The sequence below is a fragment of the Larus michahellis genome, chromosome 9, assembly GCF_964199755.1.
Source record: "Larus michahellis chromosome 9, bLarMic1.1, whole genome shotgun sequence".
In the NCBI taxonomy this organism is placed as follows: domain Eukaryota; kingdom Metazoa; phylum Chordata; class Aves; order Charadriiformes; family Laridae; genus Larus; species Larus michahellis.
Window position 1 is genome coordinate 49,047,485 of NC_133904.1, and position 18,921 is coordinate 49,066,405.

The window sequence follows — 18,921 nt, forward strand, 5'->3', positions numbered from 1 at the left end:
GGTCTGATGCCGTGCATTTATATTACAGGCTTTACTATTTAGTTGAGATTATCTTAGTTCTTGGCAACTTTGGAGAACCGTCCATGAGAAGGTTAATTATATTTAAAATACAACCCCAGAGTATGTAAGTTGATGTCCCTTTGGCCAGCGTTGCCTATGAGAAAGAGCTAAATGCAAGCTTTTGGGCTCAAGGCTGTGTGCTGTTGCTGAGCAGAAGTCAGACATCTCTGGGTCTATTTCAGAGCAATCCATGGAACATGTTCTTAGATTTTTTTGGAAGCATTTTCTAGCACTGTCCTTGCAGAATGCTAAATAAAATAGTGAAAACATAACTGCTTTATCTTCTTCACGTTGATACCACACTTCCTGTTTTCTCAAAGCTTTGTATGACCACTGATTTTTATAAACCTTGCTGGTGTATTTCTATTTCTTAGAATATTTTAGGCTGACAAGTGAAGAGTTTTTACTGGTGCTTCCCTACTCAAAAGAATAATTTGAATAGAGGGCCATGGGTAGGGTTTCTAACTCTTACCCACATAGATGTGAAATATCTTGTCTTAAATAATTAGATTAAGGCATGTTTGTGAAGATATTGGCCATCTTTTTCTGTGTTTAACTAACTATTGGTGCCTGTACTTCTTGATTATCATCACTATTTCATCTGGACCATGGCTTTGCAATACTCCCATTAATGGAATTGTGAGTACATCAGTAGCAAGGATTTCTTGGCATGGAAAGTAATACCGAAGATTTCTTCACCACTTGTAACAGCATCTCTGGACCCTTATGAATTGAGAGATCCCATCCCTATTTGCTAAAGTATGTGTGGTTTTGTGTGTGTATTTTTATAAAACTAAAATGACACTGGTGGCAATTCCATCGATATAAAGTATTTGGATTTCAGAATAGTTTTCTGTAAAAAATGTCTCACTGCTGAAACTAAGCTGTTTTGAGATGGAGAATAGTTTAATGAGCAGTTAAATGATAGAAAAGAAAAGATAGTGATGAAGACAGTCCTCCTAACAGGGAAAGATTACTGAAATAGTCTAGCAGCCATACGTGCTGTTCAACGTGATTATAAATTTTTTGGAATAAGAGAGTGACAAAATTTGACAATGAGATGTCTCACTGTAATTTGGGAAAACTGACTCTGTGCTGCACAGGGCTAGGGAGAGTGAGGGAGTTAACCCTATTTCAACCTTGTCTGACAATTTATGCATGTTGCTCTGCAAAACACTTAGATACATAAGTAATCCCATGTATGGGTAAACCACGGGAGCAGTTACAGATAGCTAAGGAGCCGTCCGCAGCCTACTTATGTGAATAAATGAGACCGAAAGAGGCAACTTGTGAGGGTTGTAGTCTGGAACTTCACATGGTCATGACACTGTGCCCTACTGACACGATCCAGCTTTCACTGGGCTAAGTGCCTCTGCACTGACTTGGGATGTGGATCACGCCCTTTAAGAAGATTTGGGCTAGATTTTTTGAGAGTGCTTAGGACCCCCCTTGGATGCTGTAAAGCCAAGCCTGTGTCCTGTTCCTTGCGTGTGTTCAGTTTTTTTTCAAATAAAAAACTGTTGAAAATTTTAGAAGGACGAAACACAGTGAGAGACAAGCTGTATGTGTACTATAAAGTGAAATAAAGAAACCATGTACTTATCTGCAAGGATTTACAACTTTAACATAAGATATGACAATGATGAGATGGATGCAGGTGGGAGGGAAAGGTGTGGCGAACAGTGTGAGATCCAGCAGCATTACCATACATGTTTAATTGAATAAGTTTACATTTTAATGCAACTTGTGTTCTAATTTAATAAATAAGCTAATGTTAGAGACATTTAAATGGACAGAAGTGAGCATTTGCTGAAATTAAGGACTGAGTTTGGTTAGGTGCTCAAAGAGGTGGTAAAATAATTTGCTGAACTGAAGCGTAAAATGAGGAAGTGTAGAGTTTTGGCATAATATACTGCGTGACATCTTTATAATGAGTATCTGAGGTATTAGCAAACCAAGAAAGGAAATCTCTAATTGAAAGAGATACTGTGCTATACTAGCTTCATATTTAATGTCATATGCTTTTTAATTAATATGTTGAAGTCAAAGTTCAGCTGAAGTTTCAGTAGACTCTGTTTTTTTTTTCATGATTCTCTCCTGGCAGGAATGATGACTATCTGGAGTAAAAGTAGACCATTTTAGAAAAACACCTTTTGTAACCTGTATCTGTAGTTGAAGAATGCCTGCTTAGTATGGAGTTTCAGATGTTTTTTCAGTATGATTTATGAAACTTTATAGCTTCATAGGAAGAAGTATTTAGATGGCTCGTTTTCAGTATTTTTTTAGGATGCCGTTTATTAGATGAAACAATTATGTCATAACAACTGAATGATTTGTGGAAAGATGATGGTCTCTGGCAATGTGTATCCATCAAAGTCACTTCCTTTATTGGAATAAAAAGTGTTTTTATATAGAGAATGAAGCACAAAAAGAGTGGAGGAAAGATAAGGACGTAAAACAAAGCACTGTATTAAATAAAAGCACTGCTGACAGGACATAGAAGGTGAATGCTGGTGTGGGTCTGAGAGATACTGTGTCTTATTCCAATATATTTTTTTCTTATTTGTTCCATATAAATCTCCACCACACAGTCATTATTCAGAAGAAAGAATACGCAACAAGAGATGTCATGTTGGCTGGTATAATTCACTCATTTCACACAGTTAACGTGTTTCAGCAAAGGAAAAGGTTGTTGGATAACAGGAATATACTCTTGGAGTTTGGAAAATGTATTTTAAGGCTGGTGGATGAACCATCATGATTCTTGATCAACATTGGCTTAAGAAGTGGAGGGGATTCAGAAACTTCGGGGCCTCACTGGAGATGCGAATGCTTCTAGTTTTGATACAGCAGAAGTATTCTCTTCTTCCAAAAGAGTGAACAGAATAAACAATATTGGACCTCACCTGTAAGGTCCCCCCCTTCCTGAGTCAGTTTATACAAGCTGAGGTTACTGATTCCTTTTTGAGAGTGAGAGAGGGGGAGTTAAGAATACAAGCTCTTGAGAGTTTTTTGTTGGTGCACTGTGTGTAACCTGTACTACAAACCACAATTTTGCAAGTTTGTCCTTTTACTTCAGACCTAGGGCAGGTTTACTCCTGAATATAGTGATGCGTGCTTAACTGCAGAGTTTTTTAACATGGAAATAAGTTTACCAGTAACTGAGATTAGGATGGTTCTAATTGCATATTGAATTTTGCGGCATAAAAAGTGACTGCAAGCATTTTTAATGACCTTTATCATTAAAAAGTTGCAACATTTTTACAGTAACATTTTTAAACAACATGATAACTCATATCAGAGGTTGAATTTCTTTATCAATTCTGAGCTTTGTTGCAGGAGGGATATGATTCCATGACTTTCACTAATGCAATTGGGAGACCTGTGCTTCTGAACCCATATTGATGAACCAGCTCTGCAGTACTGGAAAGCTCTGCCCAGGTCTCCATTAAAATGTTTTCAGCCATTTTGGAATTTTGAAATACTACTGAAGTGTTGTTTTTCCAGTAATACAAGCTTGTTTCCCAAGTCGAGAAATGATCTGATTGAAGTTATTCCATGAAAAACAGACAAGGGTTTAGTGGGGAGAAACCTTAAGAAGCTGGACTGTTCCCTTAATAGCATCTGACGCATAATGAAATTTGGGAGGCCTGCATGGCTGCATCACTCAAGTTGGAATTGTGTCAAAAGCTGAAAATTCAAGACTCTCTTGTGAGGTATGTGTCTGAATTTGGTTTTGTCCTTTCATCCTAAATTCTTGTTGCCCCAGTTCAGTCATACAGTGAGATGGGGAAGATATGTTTGTTGCTGCTCTGGTTACTGTTGCGGTGTTTGGCTTTCAGAGCTACAGTTATAAGGTGGCAGCATGCCAAATGCATGCAGCTAAAATTGTGCATCTTCTTGCCAGTGTCTTGAGCAGAACTTTGCCTCATTCAGGGAAAGTTGCACTGGCTGTTTGAATACTGGTATCAATAACAGATTTCAGAGAGGAATCCTGCAGCCTCTAGAAAACAACCACGTGAAATGTTGAGATTTTTACTGGCCTGCTGTTCTATATCTCATTTCTTTTTGAGGTGTCCGTAGGCAGTGTTCTATGTTTTCACCCATTTTGATGTTTCACATTTTATTTGCTCTGCTTTTGATATCTGGGGCAATAGGAAGAATATCAGGCTCTAGGGAGTTTCAGTTGATGGATCAAGGTATTAAGTTGATAAGAGTTGATAGGCATTTCAGACATTTTTAGTCTCAATTGCACATGAGAAGCAGCAGCTAATAATGGGTTTCGGATCCATGATTACAACTTGGCCATCTAGCATTCAGCCCCCTGTTGAGCCATTCACCTGTGATAGTGTTTTTCATTCTTAAATTACGAAACCTTTACCCAAAAGGCATGATACCATATGCTGCAGATAATTACAGCAGGATCATTAGTGTTTAGTGCATCCATGGAATAATAAAAATTGTTCCTTCAATGCCAATAATATTTTATTTAAAAAATAATATTAACCACACGTTTTAAGATTGTTTGATAAGTACCTGAGGCTTTCTTGAAATAACTCCCAAATGTTAGCATTACCTACTAGTTTCCTCTTTGGGAAATAAAGGCGTAACTTTTGACTGGGAACTGTAACCAATGTATAGGTGATCCTGTTTAATACTGTGGAATTTATATGAGAAAAAGACCCTGGTAGTTGCTGTGGTTTTACTTGTTGCATTTAGCAGGATTCTTTTTCCGTTTCCAGGTGCATCCAGCATCTCATTGCAAGTTCATATTTTTTTGTTTAGAAATAGAAATGTGTAACTCATTAGGCAAATTTGGATATGTTCATTTGTTGAAGTAAGGCAAGTCAAGAGTGATGTGAGAGGTTTAATGAAACTATTTTTGTGATACAAATATTTTGTAATGTCTAGAAGGATTTTGGCTTTGTGCAGGGGTCTGCAGCTCTGTGCTGTTTATACTGAAAATGCCTAATATAGAGGTAGATCAATTTTCAAAAGTAATCTTAGTTTCAAGATGTTGTCAAGTTTCTGATCCAGGTTTTTATTTGACCTGTATTACTACTACAAGCAGCCAATTAGGGGTTTAAGTTATACTCTGTTCTCTGTAAATTATGATTTTTTAAAGTATCTTGTAATAAGGTCCTTTCCAATTTCTAGTCTAAACTATCTGTCATTACTGTAACTACAGATAAGTCTGTAATTTCCTTTATTTTGTCCCACAGATCAATATTTAGAAGTTAGTTAGTGAAGCCAAATCACTGTGGTGCTACAGGGAGTTTCAGCAGGAACAGTTTGTGGTAAAGTGTGTTCCTTCTTCATTAAGTATTTATAGATAGTGAGACTGAGAAAGGCAATTGTTCCCAAAGCTCTGGCACCTCTACAGTGTTCTGATAAGAATAAAGATGATTCAAATAAATGTCAGAGGGATTTGCTGGCTGCTGGAATCAGACAGTTGTACGATGCAGAAATTTCTTTTGATATCAGCATGGTGTTAAAGTGGCTCACTACTTTGCAAACTTGAAATACCAATCAAACGGCTGAATTTAAACAGTGTGATGGTTTTCTATTTACATAAAGAGAAAAAGACAGGAAACTGAGAGAGCTTGGGGAAAATACCCACTGGGTGAGAAGGATCGTGTTTGATTTATTATTATTTTAATTGCCTAATGGTGCTAAGGGAGAGTCTAATTAAAGTCCCCGGAGAGGTCTTCAAAGGAGGAAAGATAAATATTGGAAAATGTTATTTATAGCCTTTAGTGTTTCTTCTCACCCACGTAAATACAAAAATGAAATACAAGGGCTGGATCACATCTTCTGAAGCTTTTCTTTTTCATAGGCAATGTAGAAGAGTCAAACACAGCTGTCCAGAAAATAATAGCGATGTAGGGACTTTGTAATAGCTGTGTTGTCTCCACCCAATTGCACATCCTGATTCCTGTGTTCCCGTGCTGATCTTGGCAGAACGTGAATATAGGATGGACTGCTGTCAGTTAAAATGTGCCAGCATGTAGGTCTGAGTTGTATTTTGATTTGGGATGATGTTTTCTGGCAAAAAAAATAGCACAGGCTACAGTCAGCTACAATGTCCAAACCCTGTCAGAGACAGAGTAAGAATTTTCTTTCAGCTGCTTGCCATTTTCCCCTCTTTATGGCTTACCATCCTCCTGACCTGGTAATATGACTGCATATTTAATTGCTCTGTCATCAAGTTTACCAAAAATTATGCTAGTTAGTCTAAAAGAATTTCATAATATTTTTTCCTTAGATCATTTTGAGAAATAGCTGTGCCACTACACTTAGATTTAAAGGGACATTATGATCTAGATGAGGGGTAGTTTGCACAGTACAAATAGGGGGAATAACTTCTTATTTGACTTAGCTGTAGCCAGAGAAGATAATCTGATACAGTTTTTAGGCTTAGAGGTCATTATCTAGTGCACAAAAGAGACTATCCCTCCCAAATATTTATTAATATATGGTTTGAATACATTTAAAATAGACCTGATGGAAAAAATTCAGGATGAAGACCATGAAAAAGGAAAACACTTTTTATTGTCAAGACTGATTTTAAACATTTCATAGGAGGTGCTTTGTATCCTATTCAAAGTCCCGTTTGACATCTAAAATAGTCTCTTTTAAGATGTTTCCTTTGTGAACAGTGGTTTTTCTGAAGTACAGTCAATGGCTTCAGTGGCTCTTCTGCCTGGTTTGTCAGAACAGCATGGTGTTTCCTGACTGTCTGGCAATTCAAAAAGATACACTGGAGCTTGTTTAGAAAGAGCAAGATGATAATTTTGAATATGTTGAATGTGAACCTGGTAAATAACCATGTAAGTTTTTTATTTCAATTCTGATGTAAATTAGAAAGAGAAATTTTAAGTTAAGCCATGCATTTCTAGTATACAAATCTAATGAATGCTGTGTTGTATGTTATAGCTTCTTTACTTGCCATTCTTCCATTTTGATTTGAAAACTGATCACAGAAAAAAAAATCTGGAAACTAGAAAAAAGCTTTCTCTCACTCGCCATTTCTCTGTCACTGGTAACCTTCACAGAAGCCGTTGCCTGCTCTTCCATTGAGGTAGGCCTTCTGATGATTTGAGGTTTAGGTAACAAGGTAAAGGTCCTCTTCCCTTTTTTCTTGTACGTCTAAAATATTGTGGCTTCTTTCTTCATGAGTTTCTTGGGAAATTATTTTATCTTCTACATCCTTCATGTAGAAAAGGACAACACAGGTAGAGGGGCTGGTGGAACTGGAAAAACCTCCTCTGCCAAATCAGTTATAGAGCACATGTATGGATTTCTTTGAATGAAAAGCAGAGCAGAGCAGCATGTGTGTGCCTCTCTGTCTGCTAGAATGTATACTTCTATTAATATAAACAGACCTGTTTGTGTGTGTATTCTACAACATGCTGCTCTGTCTTCTAAAATGTCCATGCAATCACATAACAGTATAATATCAGTGAGCAGTTTTAGAAGATCCTGAATTAAAGCCATGCAGATGTAGTCTCAATTTCTCATAGGGTTGAATTTTATACGTATTTATATACAGCAGATTTTCTGTTTACAGTTTGTTTGCATTAAGATAGGCCCATTTATTTTAACCATATGAATAGCAGATTATTAGAAATATATTGGAGAACTAACCACAAAATGCTTACAATCAGTAAGATCTTACCCTGTGTTACAGATTTTCTTCCTAGTTTAGCTTAAGACATTTATGTTTACAATTATATAAGTTAGTATTTATTTTTGAAGACTAATAGAATTACTTTCATGGAGTTGCTCTAACAGAGTTATATTTGAATAATTGGGAAACAGTGAAACATGTCTTCACATTTATCTAATTTATTGAATCCAGATAATGCTTTGACAAGTTCTGTGTTGCTCAGTGCATTATCAATGCTCATTGACACTAAGAAAAGCAGAATTTGATCTGCTGTTTCTGAGACCAAGAGTTTGCTATTGTTGAAATAAGTGTTGCATGACTTTTCATATGCCTGATAATGGTGTTTTATGTTTGTTTTCTTCTGTTTTTCCTTTTTATTACCTTTGCTTCTGATGACCTTTTCAGTAATATTAAATTTTTCCACTACAGCACTTACTTGTATGGTATCAAAAGCTCATATTGTGAAATTCCAAAGAATAGTACTACTAAAGGGTTTGGGGATTTTTTTTAGTGCTTAGAGTTCTCTTTCTGCTTCTTCCAGACTCATCAGTTGCCTTCTACATAACATTGCTACCTTCTCACCTGCCAACATGGACTAATAATTAAAGCTAACCACACTGTGAACATGTTTATCCTGAGTTTGTGCTCTTTCAGGAGCGCACATGGAGTGAATACTTCTTTTGTTACATGTTTTCTGTGACTTCATGAATGCTAAGGCTGCTTGATAACAGCTTTGAAATACGGTGTCAGCTACTTTGGGATATTTCTTGCCTTTAGCCCAAAGTAAGTGTCGTATATAAAATCAGTGGCTCAAGATTGCTATTTCACTTAAAAGGTTTAGAGACCTTAAACAAATTCATTATTTGCTTTTTGGTAGTTTGCTAGTAGTAACAGTTATGTTTCCATTACTTTTGTGCTCATATTTTTAAGCAATAATATGTGCATTCTTTGAAGATTGAAGTAATACTTATATCTTCCAAACTGTTTGGCATTTACTAATGTGCATGACAAATTGCTGCATTTCTTACAATTGAACAAATCTTGGCAGGTTTGGTGTGATATTATATATCTGTAACTATTGCTTAGGAGATTGGCAGGCTTGAACACAATTACATAGGGCAAAGAAGATTTGTTTTATTTAATTAAATGTAATATGTTGTTATAGCAACCTTGTTGTGTTTCTTGAGTGTTTAAAAGTGTTTTAAATGTTTTTCTTGTTTTCAAAAAGTAGCGTTCTCTTCAGTACACATAAGTGTGAATATTTATTAACATCTACAATTTACTCTAATTATATAAAATGTAACAAACCAAATAGACCCAGCATCTTATATTTTATGCAATAGTACTCTATTTTAAAATCAGGTCACTTATTTTTTTCTGTGTGTATATATATGATCAGACTAGAACTACGTTTATTTGAATCTTTAGTTGTATCATTAGTTGTCTGTGTCTGAAGCAAATTACCTCCTACTCAAAGATTTTGAGTGATGAATCTTAGTGCAAGTTCCCTGAGATTTCTATAATAATTAAAATATATTGATAATAGTCCCAGATCCTGTACTTAGAAATCAGCTCTCTGAAGACAGTAAAATCAGAGTGGTCCTTTGCAAAGTTGAGTTGTCAAGGGAGGATGGGGAAATCCATTCTTGCTTTTTCTTTTTTCCTTTTTTTATTTTTTTTTTAATCTCTGTTCATTCCGAAACTATGACTTGATGAATGTCATTAGGCTGTAATCCATTTATTCCATGGGGTGGTGGGAACAGAGAGCTAGATATTTCATTTGGACTGAGTGAACCAGAGTCACTCTGAGCTGAGCCCCCACTGCCATCAAACTGAGATATTTTCTTCTTGATCATTTTTCTTTCTTTCGCGCGGCGATTCTGGAACCAGATTTTCACCTGCAGTTTTATGAATGATATCTGATTAATTCAAAGTAGTGGTCAACTTTTTACACTAATAATAGCAATAAAAATACAGCTATGTTAAAAAAAATATAAAAATCAAAACAAAGAAAAAAATCCCCAAACAAACAAACAAAAACCCACAAAAACCATAAACCCCAGAGAACAATGACAAAAAACAAAACAAAACACTGGATTTATGCAGCAAAAAATTTTTTTGTTACTCTGTATTTGTTTTCTGCAATATAATCAATAGAAAATTAGTTTCTTTTCTTAGACCTGGTGTAAAGTGAACTTGCTGTGTTATATTTAGGAACATAGGAATCAACTTACTCATTTAGACTCAGGGTCCACCTAGTTCATCATCTAAGCTTTGGCAGTGATGTATGTCGTACTTTAGGAAGATGTTAATTATGGAATAATTCTGAAGATTTATTTATCATCTGTGTTATAGATTAATTCAAACTCAAGTAGCGAGGGTTCTTTTTTCATTTATATTGTGAGTGATTTTTGTGTGTACGTATATTACATATTTTAAAAGATTTGATTTTTTTATATGTGTTTTGCAGATACGTATGTACTATGTCATGTGTATAAATAGGTATATCAGCATTACTTAATGACAGTGAATTTCCCAGGCTAATTGTGTTTATGTAAAGACTCCTATCTGTTTGAAATCTACTTTTAGTTTAAGCATCTATATTTTCTTTCCTTATGTGGAATGAGTAGAATACACTGTTTGTGTTTTCCTTATCATTAATTTTTTGTGTTCTTACTCTACGATTTTTGTTATATCCTTTAGGTTTGTCGAATACAATATGATACATTGCTTTGTATTAAAAATCTCATTATTATTTTCTAGTTATTTTTTGTTACCTTACTGGTAATGACAGCAAGAAGCATTTAGCTTTGTCTATTGTGAGCCTTGTAGAAATTCAGATAGATTATCTATTTTGTCTACATTATACTTGAAGGAAATTTACCTAGTCAAAAATTGGATTGCTTTAACAGCAACAACTATGTAAAAGCAAAATGCTGATCATGCCGTATCGCTGGTTACTCCAGGCATGTCTGTGTTCTAAATCAGCCAGCCTGCAGAACATTAAGGTGGAGGTTTTGAATCTTTCATAATTGTAGTTCTCTGAAAATTTTCCAATGCAGCTATATCCTACTGCGTAGCAAACTTTAGACCTCTTTTTGTAGTTACTTTCTGGGGCCACTTATGGTGCATGGAGTGTAATCTATGTACTATTTGGGTCTGAGATTAAACATCACTGTACTACTTTTATAAAAATCCAGTGCTTGATCCTAAAATACGATTGTTTATCTATGCATCCTTACGCTTCCAGCCTCAACTGGTCCCTCTCTATTCCATGTTCTTGCACAGACTGAATGCCAAAGCAGAGGAGGCCACTGAAAGAGGAGAATATTTTAGAGAACTCAATGTGTATATTCAGAAAGAATCAAAGTTTGTAAAATTCTGAAAAGAAAGATCTCTTGTTTAAATTTACCTGGGGGCAATAAATCTGGTTGCTAAGGTATAAGATGCCTTATTCAGTATCGTCAAATCTTCCCTTATCCTCCAACTGTAGCAGAACCATTGAAATTCTGTTGTATAAGGAGGGTTGGATTCAACAGTTACTATATTTGCAGACTGTGTAGATGTGCTTCCTAAGTGTGCTTTCCAACAAAGTGATTTTAGGAAATTCTTTATCCTGAATTCCTCTAGTCTTTGTATGAACACAGCTAAGATACATGGGCTCCTGCTCAGGAAGCTCTTTATTCAGGACAGCTTAAATATGTACTTGATGTGAATGAATGCAGAGCTGCTTTCCAAAGAAGCAATGGGTCTGAGTATGCACTTGGAAATTCCCTGAGTGGATAGTCTTGGATACATATATGTGTATAATAGGCATAAAAATTTGGCACCAAATTTTATAGCCTAGAGCATCCTGTATATAGTGGGTGTGAACTACTGCTATAGATGAAGTACCTGTGAACATAATAGTAAAAATTTTTAACAAAAAATAGATAGATGTCTTGTTTGATTGCTCTTTGAATGCTGAGTTTTCATTTTCCTGACTTACAGCTGAAATAGATCCAATACTTTAGATTTTTTCTGGCCATCATTTTGTGTGATTGCAAGAAATAAAATGGTGAATGTCATAACTATTGAGGAAATAGCTAAGATAATGTTAAGCTGAACTGTTTAAGTTCTAGCTATCTAGCAAGCTGTTACGCACATAAGAATAAATACTTTTTCTAGTATAAATTAATTCCTAATGTTTAATTACCCATAATTGGAGGTTTCTTTCAAATTAGCCTATTTATTAATTTGTATTTGTGTAGTGTGTTCTCTGTGTGCCAAATATACTCAGAAACTATATCACGGTTGCCTTTGCAATACTTGTGGGTACAGAATGTGAGTGTTGCTCACATCCCCTGGCAGTAACAGTGTCTGGTGAATGGGTGTGTACAAATGATGGATAATCTCTGTGTACCTGTCTTTCAGATAGTCCCAGGTTTGCTGCAAGTTCTGACTTTCTCCTTATTGTAATATATCTGTTGCAGTGAAATTCCTTCTCTAATTCTAGTCTCTGATGGTCTGTGTAAACAACTCGGTACTTTTCTTTTGTTCTTGTTTTACCTGTTTAAGAAAGAAATATTATTAATATGTTGAACTTTTTTTTCTATAGCATCTTTCTTTCAAACATCTCAAACATTGTACAGACATCAGTTAAACTATAGAGTACTTGCATGGCATTGTTTTCTGTGTTACAGAGAAGGAATATGAGGTGCAGGGTGAATCAGTGAGTGAGTATTGTTATCACAACTGTCTTTCCCTCTTTATCTCCCTCTCCCTGTAAACATACATTTAAATGTAAAGCTCTTAAGTGAAAAACACCCTGAAGGATCTTAAATAATTCATAGCAATACATAATTGGTGCTGGCTATATTTGATCTCAAAGGGGTTTCATTTCAGAGCTCATTGAAGTGAATTCCGTGTATATGTGGGCATAAATACACAGAATTTCAAGACTGAAGTTCAGTCACAATTTGTTTAGCTGTACCGTGTCCTAATTCTTTGTTTGAGTTTTTAAAGATCACCTCTCTAACACAAAGAAATGACCTAGTAGAAGAGCTTTAACTTTCTTATGTGGCCACAGGACATGCTTGTAAGTTCAAGAATAACTTAAACTTATTTTTTTCAAAAAAGTCCAGTGTTGCAAGATGCTGAGTGCCTGTAGAAGTATTCCTGTGGGTACTCTGTGTGCTGAGCTTCCTTTCAAGTTGAAGGCACTTGGCAGTTTTTAAGATGAGGCAATAAAATACTTGTAGAAGGATTTCAGTATCATCCTCTCTCTATTGCAGAAAAGAAATTTTCTTAGAGATATTGGATAAGTACTTTTAAGAGAAGCAATATTTGATGTTTAGAAGATATCTCTCATTTCATAGAGTTTTTAAAACATTTCTTCATGTAATAATAATACAGAGACATCACTTTTCAACTTATTTGTTCTCCTTTGCACTTTCAACCGCCAACTAGATAGTTTTCCTTTTCCTTCTGATCTTCCCAGGTTTTTTTTGATGTGAGTTTTCTGGGACAAACTGTAGGACAAAGACTCCTTTAAAGTGGTTCCCTAAAATCCATTGAGGTGTTAAGATGAAGCACACGCCACACAAAGGAGCGACAAGGAGATCTTATCAAGAACCCCTTTCACATTCAGAAACACAAGCCAATTGGTTTGGAATTTACAAGCCCTAAACAAATGTCAGACTCTTTCATCTTAGCAGAGGAAAAAAGGACAGAAATAGATGAAGGAATATTTTTTCCTGTTCTCTTTAATTTTGGACCAATACTGAGGATAGACTGCAATATTTTTATCTGAAGGCTAGAGGTAGACGTATCTTAAGACATACGCATAATTAAGGATTTTTTCCCAAATTCTATGCCACTTTGACTTCTAGTGTACAAAGCTTTCCTGACGAAATTTGCAGGACTAAAACAATCACCAAACTAAGTTTACTTTTTTTTCCACGGTACAAATTGTTGGCTTTGAAATATTTGTTCTAAGTGATAGTTATAATGTTTAACAATAGTATAGATATTCAGTTTCCTTGTAAACCGAAGGCTTAGAAGGTAATCTTTGAAAAGAAGTTAAAATTCAACAGGGTTATTCCGGCTTCACTATAATCAGCAAATATAACCATGATTTGAGGGGGTGGAGAAAAAGAGTAGTTTTCCCCATTCCCCTTGGTCATAAAATTCACAGAGCATTTCTTCTGAAGACAATAAAGCTAGGAGAAGGCCTCTTTATTTGCTGTGAAAATCATCACCCTTTCCGGCAATATAACTCCTGAAGAAAAGAGGGAGAAGGAAGAGACAAGACTGCATATCAAAGCAAAGCGAAGTGTTGAAAGGGTCTGTTGCCTCAATATGACAGATAGGCCTCAAAACCTCAGACAATGTAGGCCAGTGGAAAATAGATGTCACAACTAGTTTACAAAGCAAAATAAATTAGCATTAGAGCAGAGGCCTGGCCTTTTTTCCTGCTTTTCTAGTTTGCTTTCTGGCTGTGTTTCTGCTGTGATGTAATCTGAATTACTTGTACATCACTGCTTGTTTAAACAAAGACATAAAATGTGTTGAGTATAGTAAAAAATAAAAAAAACCTGAGGCTGATTTTGCAAAATACAGAAATTATGTTGTCCTCTTGTTTAGTCTCCTTAAAGTCCGTTCTCTTTCTGAGAAGGGTCACTCCCAGATGAAGTTTCATATAAATTTTTAAAAGATGTAAAATCTGTTTTCTGGGCCTGTGTTTAGATTCATTCTTTCAATAAGTTTCATGCCTTGAAGGCTCACTCGCTCTCATAAAATACACATTTTACACCGTTGATTACACAGGTTTTGGAAATGAATCGGTCTGAAGTTCTGCACTTACATAACTGAAGTTGATAGGGCATTTTGTCATTTATTTTTAATAAAAAAAGGATCAGACTGTAAGGAATTCTGTTTATGTTTTTTCTCATTTTGAAAGCCTGTCTGGGAATATATCTTTACCAGGCCCACTTTTGATGTTTGTTTCTTAAAATTTGCCTCATAAGCTTGCAATGTCTGTGTATTTGAAATAAAGAAAGGTTTGGTTCTGAATATTCAGTTATAGTCTTTTAGTAAGAGGATATGTAATTTCATATCAAATTTTATCTGTTGAAAGGCCACGGTACTTCCATCTTCATGATGTTGTTTTATCCTGAGGATTGATTTGGTCAGGTAAATTTTCATTTCACTTTTCCTGCAATTCAATTTTTTTTTTATAAAATGCTACATCCAAATGAATCAGAATGTAGCGTAGTTAATAGTGTCTAAATAGAGGGGAAATAATTCCCATTGATATTCCCTCCCCAAAAATAATTCCTATTGTCTTTAGAACGGTTTTCAGTAGGCTCCCTCATTTAAATACATGTATTTTGATTTCTTTTATTCCGTGTTGTTCACATACATCAATGTGAGTACACCCTACTAGTGAAGTTAAGGACATGCGCATAGTTATGTATATAAATATATTTTTACAGTTTAGTTTTTACAGTGATTCTGAAACTTTAGAGCAATGAACTGTATTAAGCAGCAATAATATTGAAGGGGAGAAACCAGTAGCTGATCTGATAGAATGAAAAATTTTATGGCAATACGGAAAAACAGAGCAAGTCAGTTTCAAAGGGTGGTCATAATAGCATCAAGTAAGTTTTCTTACATTATCTTCTAGTGAAAGCATCGGTAAGTTAGTATCTACCTGTTACTTGCATAATTTTAGCCTTGACATTATTTATTTGAATTTCATTTAATTTTTCACAATTTTTTATGTAATGGTATTAAAATTTGCCAGTTTTTATAGTTAACATTATTTTAAAAACACCAATGAAAAGACAAATCTGTTTGGTACTTTTCTTATTTTGCAAAATACCACATTTATGCTTTACTCTCCCAAACCCTTTTTTTAAGCTGGGTTGAAGTCTTGAGCCTGGTTCTGTGAAGTCCTGAGCTGTTTTTAACACTTCAAAGGATTGGGCTCTAGGAATGTACAGCCTCAGGACATGTATCTATTGACAGGCCTCGATTCACCTGTCCAGTAGTGTTCATAAAGTATTTCAGCATGTATGTAAATTCTGTGTAAGTGCTTTTGCAGACTAGAAATGAATTTAAGCACATAACTGCTTTTCTGAATTGCATATATATTTTATGAAATTGAGCAAGCGCATGAGAAACCTTTCAGGGTCTTTCATGTCTGCGATAAGTGTAAAAGTAGGATTTAGACTTGTAAGTCTGTTTTATTCTTTCAGAATGCTAACACATTTAAAATTCAGTGGCAGCAGGACAGAGGCAGGCTTGCCTCATTGACATTCAGTACTCTCAATTGAGTTTGGTCTACACTCAAGTCTTGCATCACTTCTACACCTGGAAATCTCCAATGATGTTAATGAAGTTACTGCTGATTTACATGAGTATACGTAAGGGGGGAAAAAACAGACTATAAATCTGCCTGACTTTGAAGACCTTTGTAGAGGCTCCAAGTGGAAGGATGGCATTGTGATATCTTAATGTTCACTAGGCATTTTATATTTAGTAACAGTGGGAAAACTGTGTATCTGCTTTATAACTAAGAAACAATTACCCGACTAACTTTACTCTTGAGAAATAACCATTTGAAGGAGGATTGGTTTTCTGTATCTTCTAAGATTGCTCCAATTGTAATTGCTCTTCTTTCTTTAGAGCATTGTCTTTGATGCTCTCTAACACACACTTACTACTTTTAACCTTAACAATAGATATAACAAACCTTGCTACACCCAATTTACACCTTGGGAATATACACCGAAAGGTCTGGCATGCAGCTTGTGACAAAACCAGACACATCAATGAGTGAAACAGCAAGAAAGTGATTTTTAATTGTGCAGTTGTGGTAAGCTGCAAAATTCTGGTACATGAGAAAAATATGTAAAACCGATTTGAAACTAAATGAAAAGGAAGTTTAACTGATGAGGTTCGCTGATGCGGTCTGCAAACAAAATAGTCTGCGCTGATCATTTGAAGCAGATTACTTCTCTAGGAATATTTCTTCTCACCTATTAAATCCAGATAGAAAAATAAGACACAGGAACAACAGCAGAAAATTGCATAATCCCTGTGGTTGTATCGGAGCACATAATTTTCTTTAAAGGTATTGAAAAGTCTGCAAAGATTTAAAAAGGCCAACCTGATTTTATATCAATATTTACCTTGAGGCACAAAATTTTTGCCTGTAACTGTTAAGCATTGCTGCATGCATTATTCCATAACATTCTCAAGAGTATTGTGTTTTTCATCCAAAATGCTTTACAGAATGTTAGAACAAAGATTCCTGGGCTTGGGTGAGATGTAGCCATACCTAAACACAACAGCCATTCCACTATAGTAACCATATAAAGTCTTTATGCGATGAAAGTGAAACTAGTGCAAATTTAGTTAAAACTGCATTAAACAGCAGTAGGTTAAATAAATGTCATAAACGACCCACCATCCTATGTGCTTCAAGTAAAGTTAATTATTTGTAAGATCAGTGATAGCAGAAGATGCTTTCTCAGGTTGAAAGTTGAATATACACTTACCACTAGTGTTAGCTTGCACCGTTTTCCTCATCCATTCGTAAGAGCTGTGCCTTTGGCTGTTGGGAGAGATTTGCTGTGTATTAATTGTATCTACAGGAGGTAACCCCCCAGATCCAGCAGGATGGAGGGAGCTGTAATCAGCAGAAGTGTAGGAGACCTGTCCAGGAGAGGAGCCATTGATCTGTGCAGCAGCAACCGTGCTGGAAGGTCCTGGGCCGTAAGCGTTCCAGTCCTCCCTCTGTGGGCCATAGTGAGATCCCCAGGTTCCCGCAGGCTGTCCATGGGTGTCCAGAGTTGGCACATGATGATATCCCATGTAATCTGAATAGGGTGGAGTAGACACAAAGTTTTGCACTGGCAGGTTGTTGTTACCCCTTGCAGATCCTGGATACATGCTGTTCTCTTTCTCTAAGAGAGAGCTCACATACATGATTGTCACAGATTGTAAATACTTTGTCACAACATATTGTTCTTCCGTATTTTTTTTCTTTTGCTGCTTAAAAATAATTGTGTTTGGTTTTCTCTAATAACGCCACTCTGCTTGGAATCTTCTACTTCATCCTCTTTTATTATCGACTGTGTTACCAGGTGCTGGTGGTAATGGTTTACCAAGATCTTGTCTGACGTCAGCCTAACTGCCTGCCTCATAATTACATTTACATTCAAATGAAGGGCTGACCAACCCCACCTTTCTGCTCATTCTGGTGCTTTCTCTTTTAGAGAACTTTCATCTATCCTATTACCCTTCCCTGATATTCAACAGCAGTTCCAGTACTGCAAGATGATGCAACAGTTGCTTGTATTTGTAACTTAGTAAATAGACCTTTTTTTTTTTTTTTTTTTTTTTTTTTTAAGAAAAGACAGTGGTAACTATAATAGCAATGTTTGGTGTTCAGATGAATCTTGTCTGAAACCTTTATGTTGTGATGTGTTACCAATCAACAAGTAAATCCGTTACTCTCTTGATTTCTTAGATACCAAAAGAACCAAACCACAACTCATTTTTACTTCTTAAATTAAGGGGCAGAGTCAATTTGAATAATTGTAAATTAGTAACTTCAGAATACAGAGCACCTTGTAAACAGCATGTCTTGAATATAACTGTTCCAAAATTTTTTCCCCCATTACTGATGTTTGTAAGTGGTTTTCTAGCACAGGATAAATTAAGGCTCTAACTGTAATGCACATGCTCACAGTCTCCCCATAACACAGTGATTTAAAGATCCCTTCATCCGGTGGCCATTGCAAACTGATAAATTTTAAAAAGCAAGACAGTAAATCTTCTGAACAAAGATGGTGCCAGAAGTACAGAGAAAATGACTGTAAAAAGTAGTGAAAAAAGCCTTTGATTAGGCCCAGTAATATTGTTGGCTTCTGTTTCAAACTGAAGACAGCCTTTATCTGCCTGAAAGGCTGGGTTCCTTCCTCTGAAACTGTCCTGTAGTCTGTTTTCAGTAGAGGCAGCTTAGGTAAGTGAAATCAGCAGAGAGAAGCCTCTGGGTTATCAAGTTAGTGCATCAGAACTGCCTTGATGCTTTTTTGTAAAGTGCCTGACACATGAGTGCTCTATACGTTAATCTCAGTGTTCCCACTGAGAAAAATTATTCTGAAGGTGGTTTTATATGTAATTTCTAAGAGATTGATATT

General features: G+C 35.7%; 1 protein-coding gene across 1 annotated transcript; it reads right to left on the minus strand.

Moving 5' to 3' along the window:
- Positions 1 to 9,129: 9,129 nt before the first annotated feature.
- LOC141748483 (homeobox protein CDX-4-like) lies at positions 9,130 to 17,748 on the minus strand. Its single transcript, XM_074600626.1, has 3 exons — positions 17,275 to 17,748; positions 12,132 to 12,277; positions 9,130 to 9,627 (listed from the first exon to the last, which is right to left on the minus strand). Exons 1-3 carry the CDS (start codon positions 17,702 to 17,704, stop codon positions 9,421 to 9,423), a joined length of 783 nt encoding a protein of 260 aa, XP_074456727.1. The 5' UTR covers positions 17,705 to 17,748; the 3' UTR covers positions 9,130 to 9,420.
- Positions 17,749 to 18,921: the final 1,173 nt, after the last annotated feature.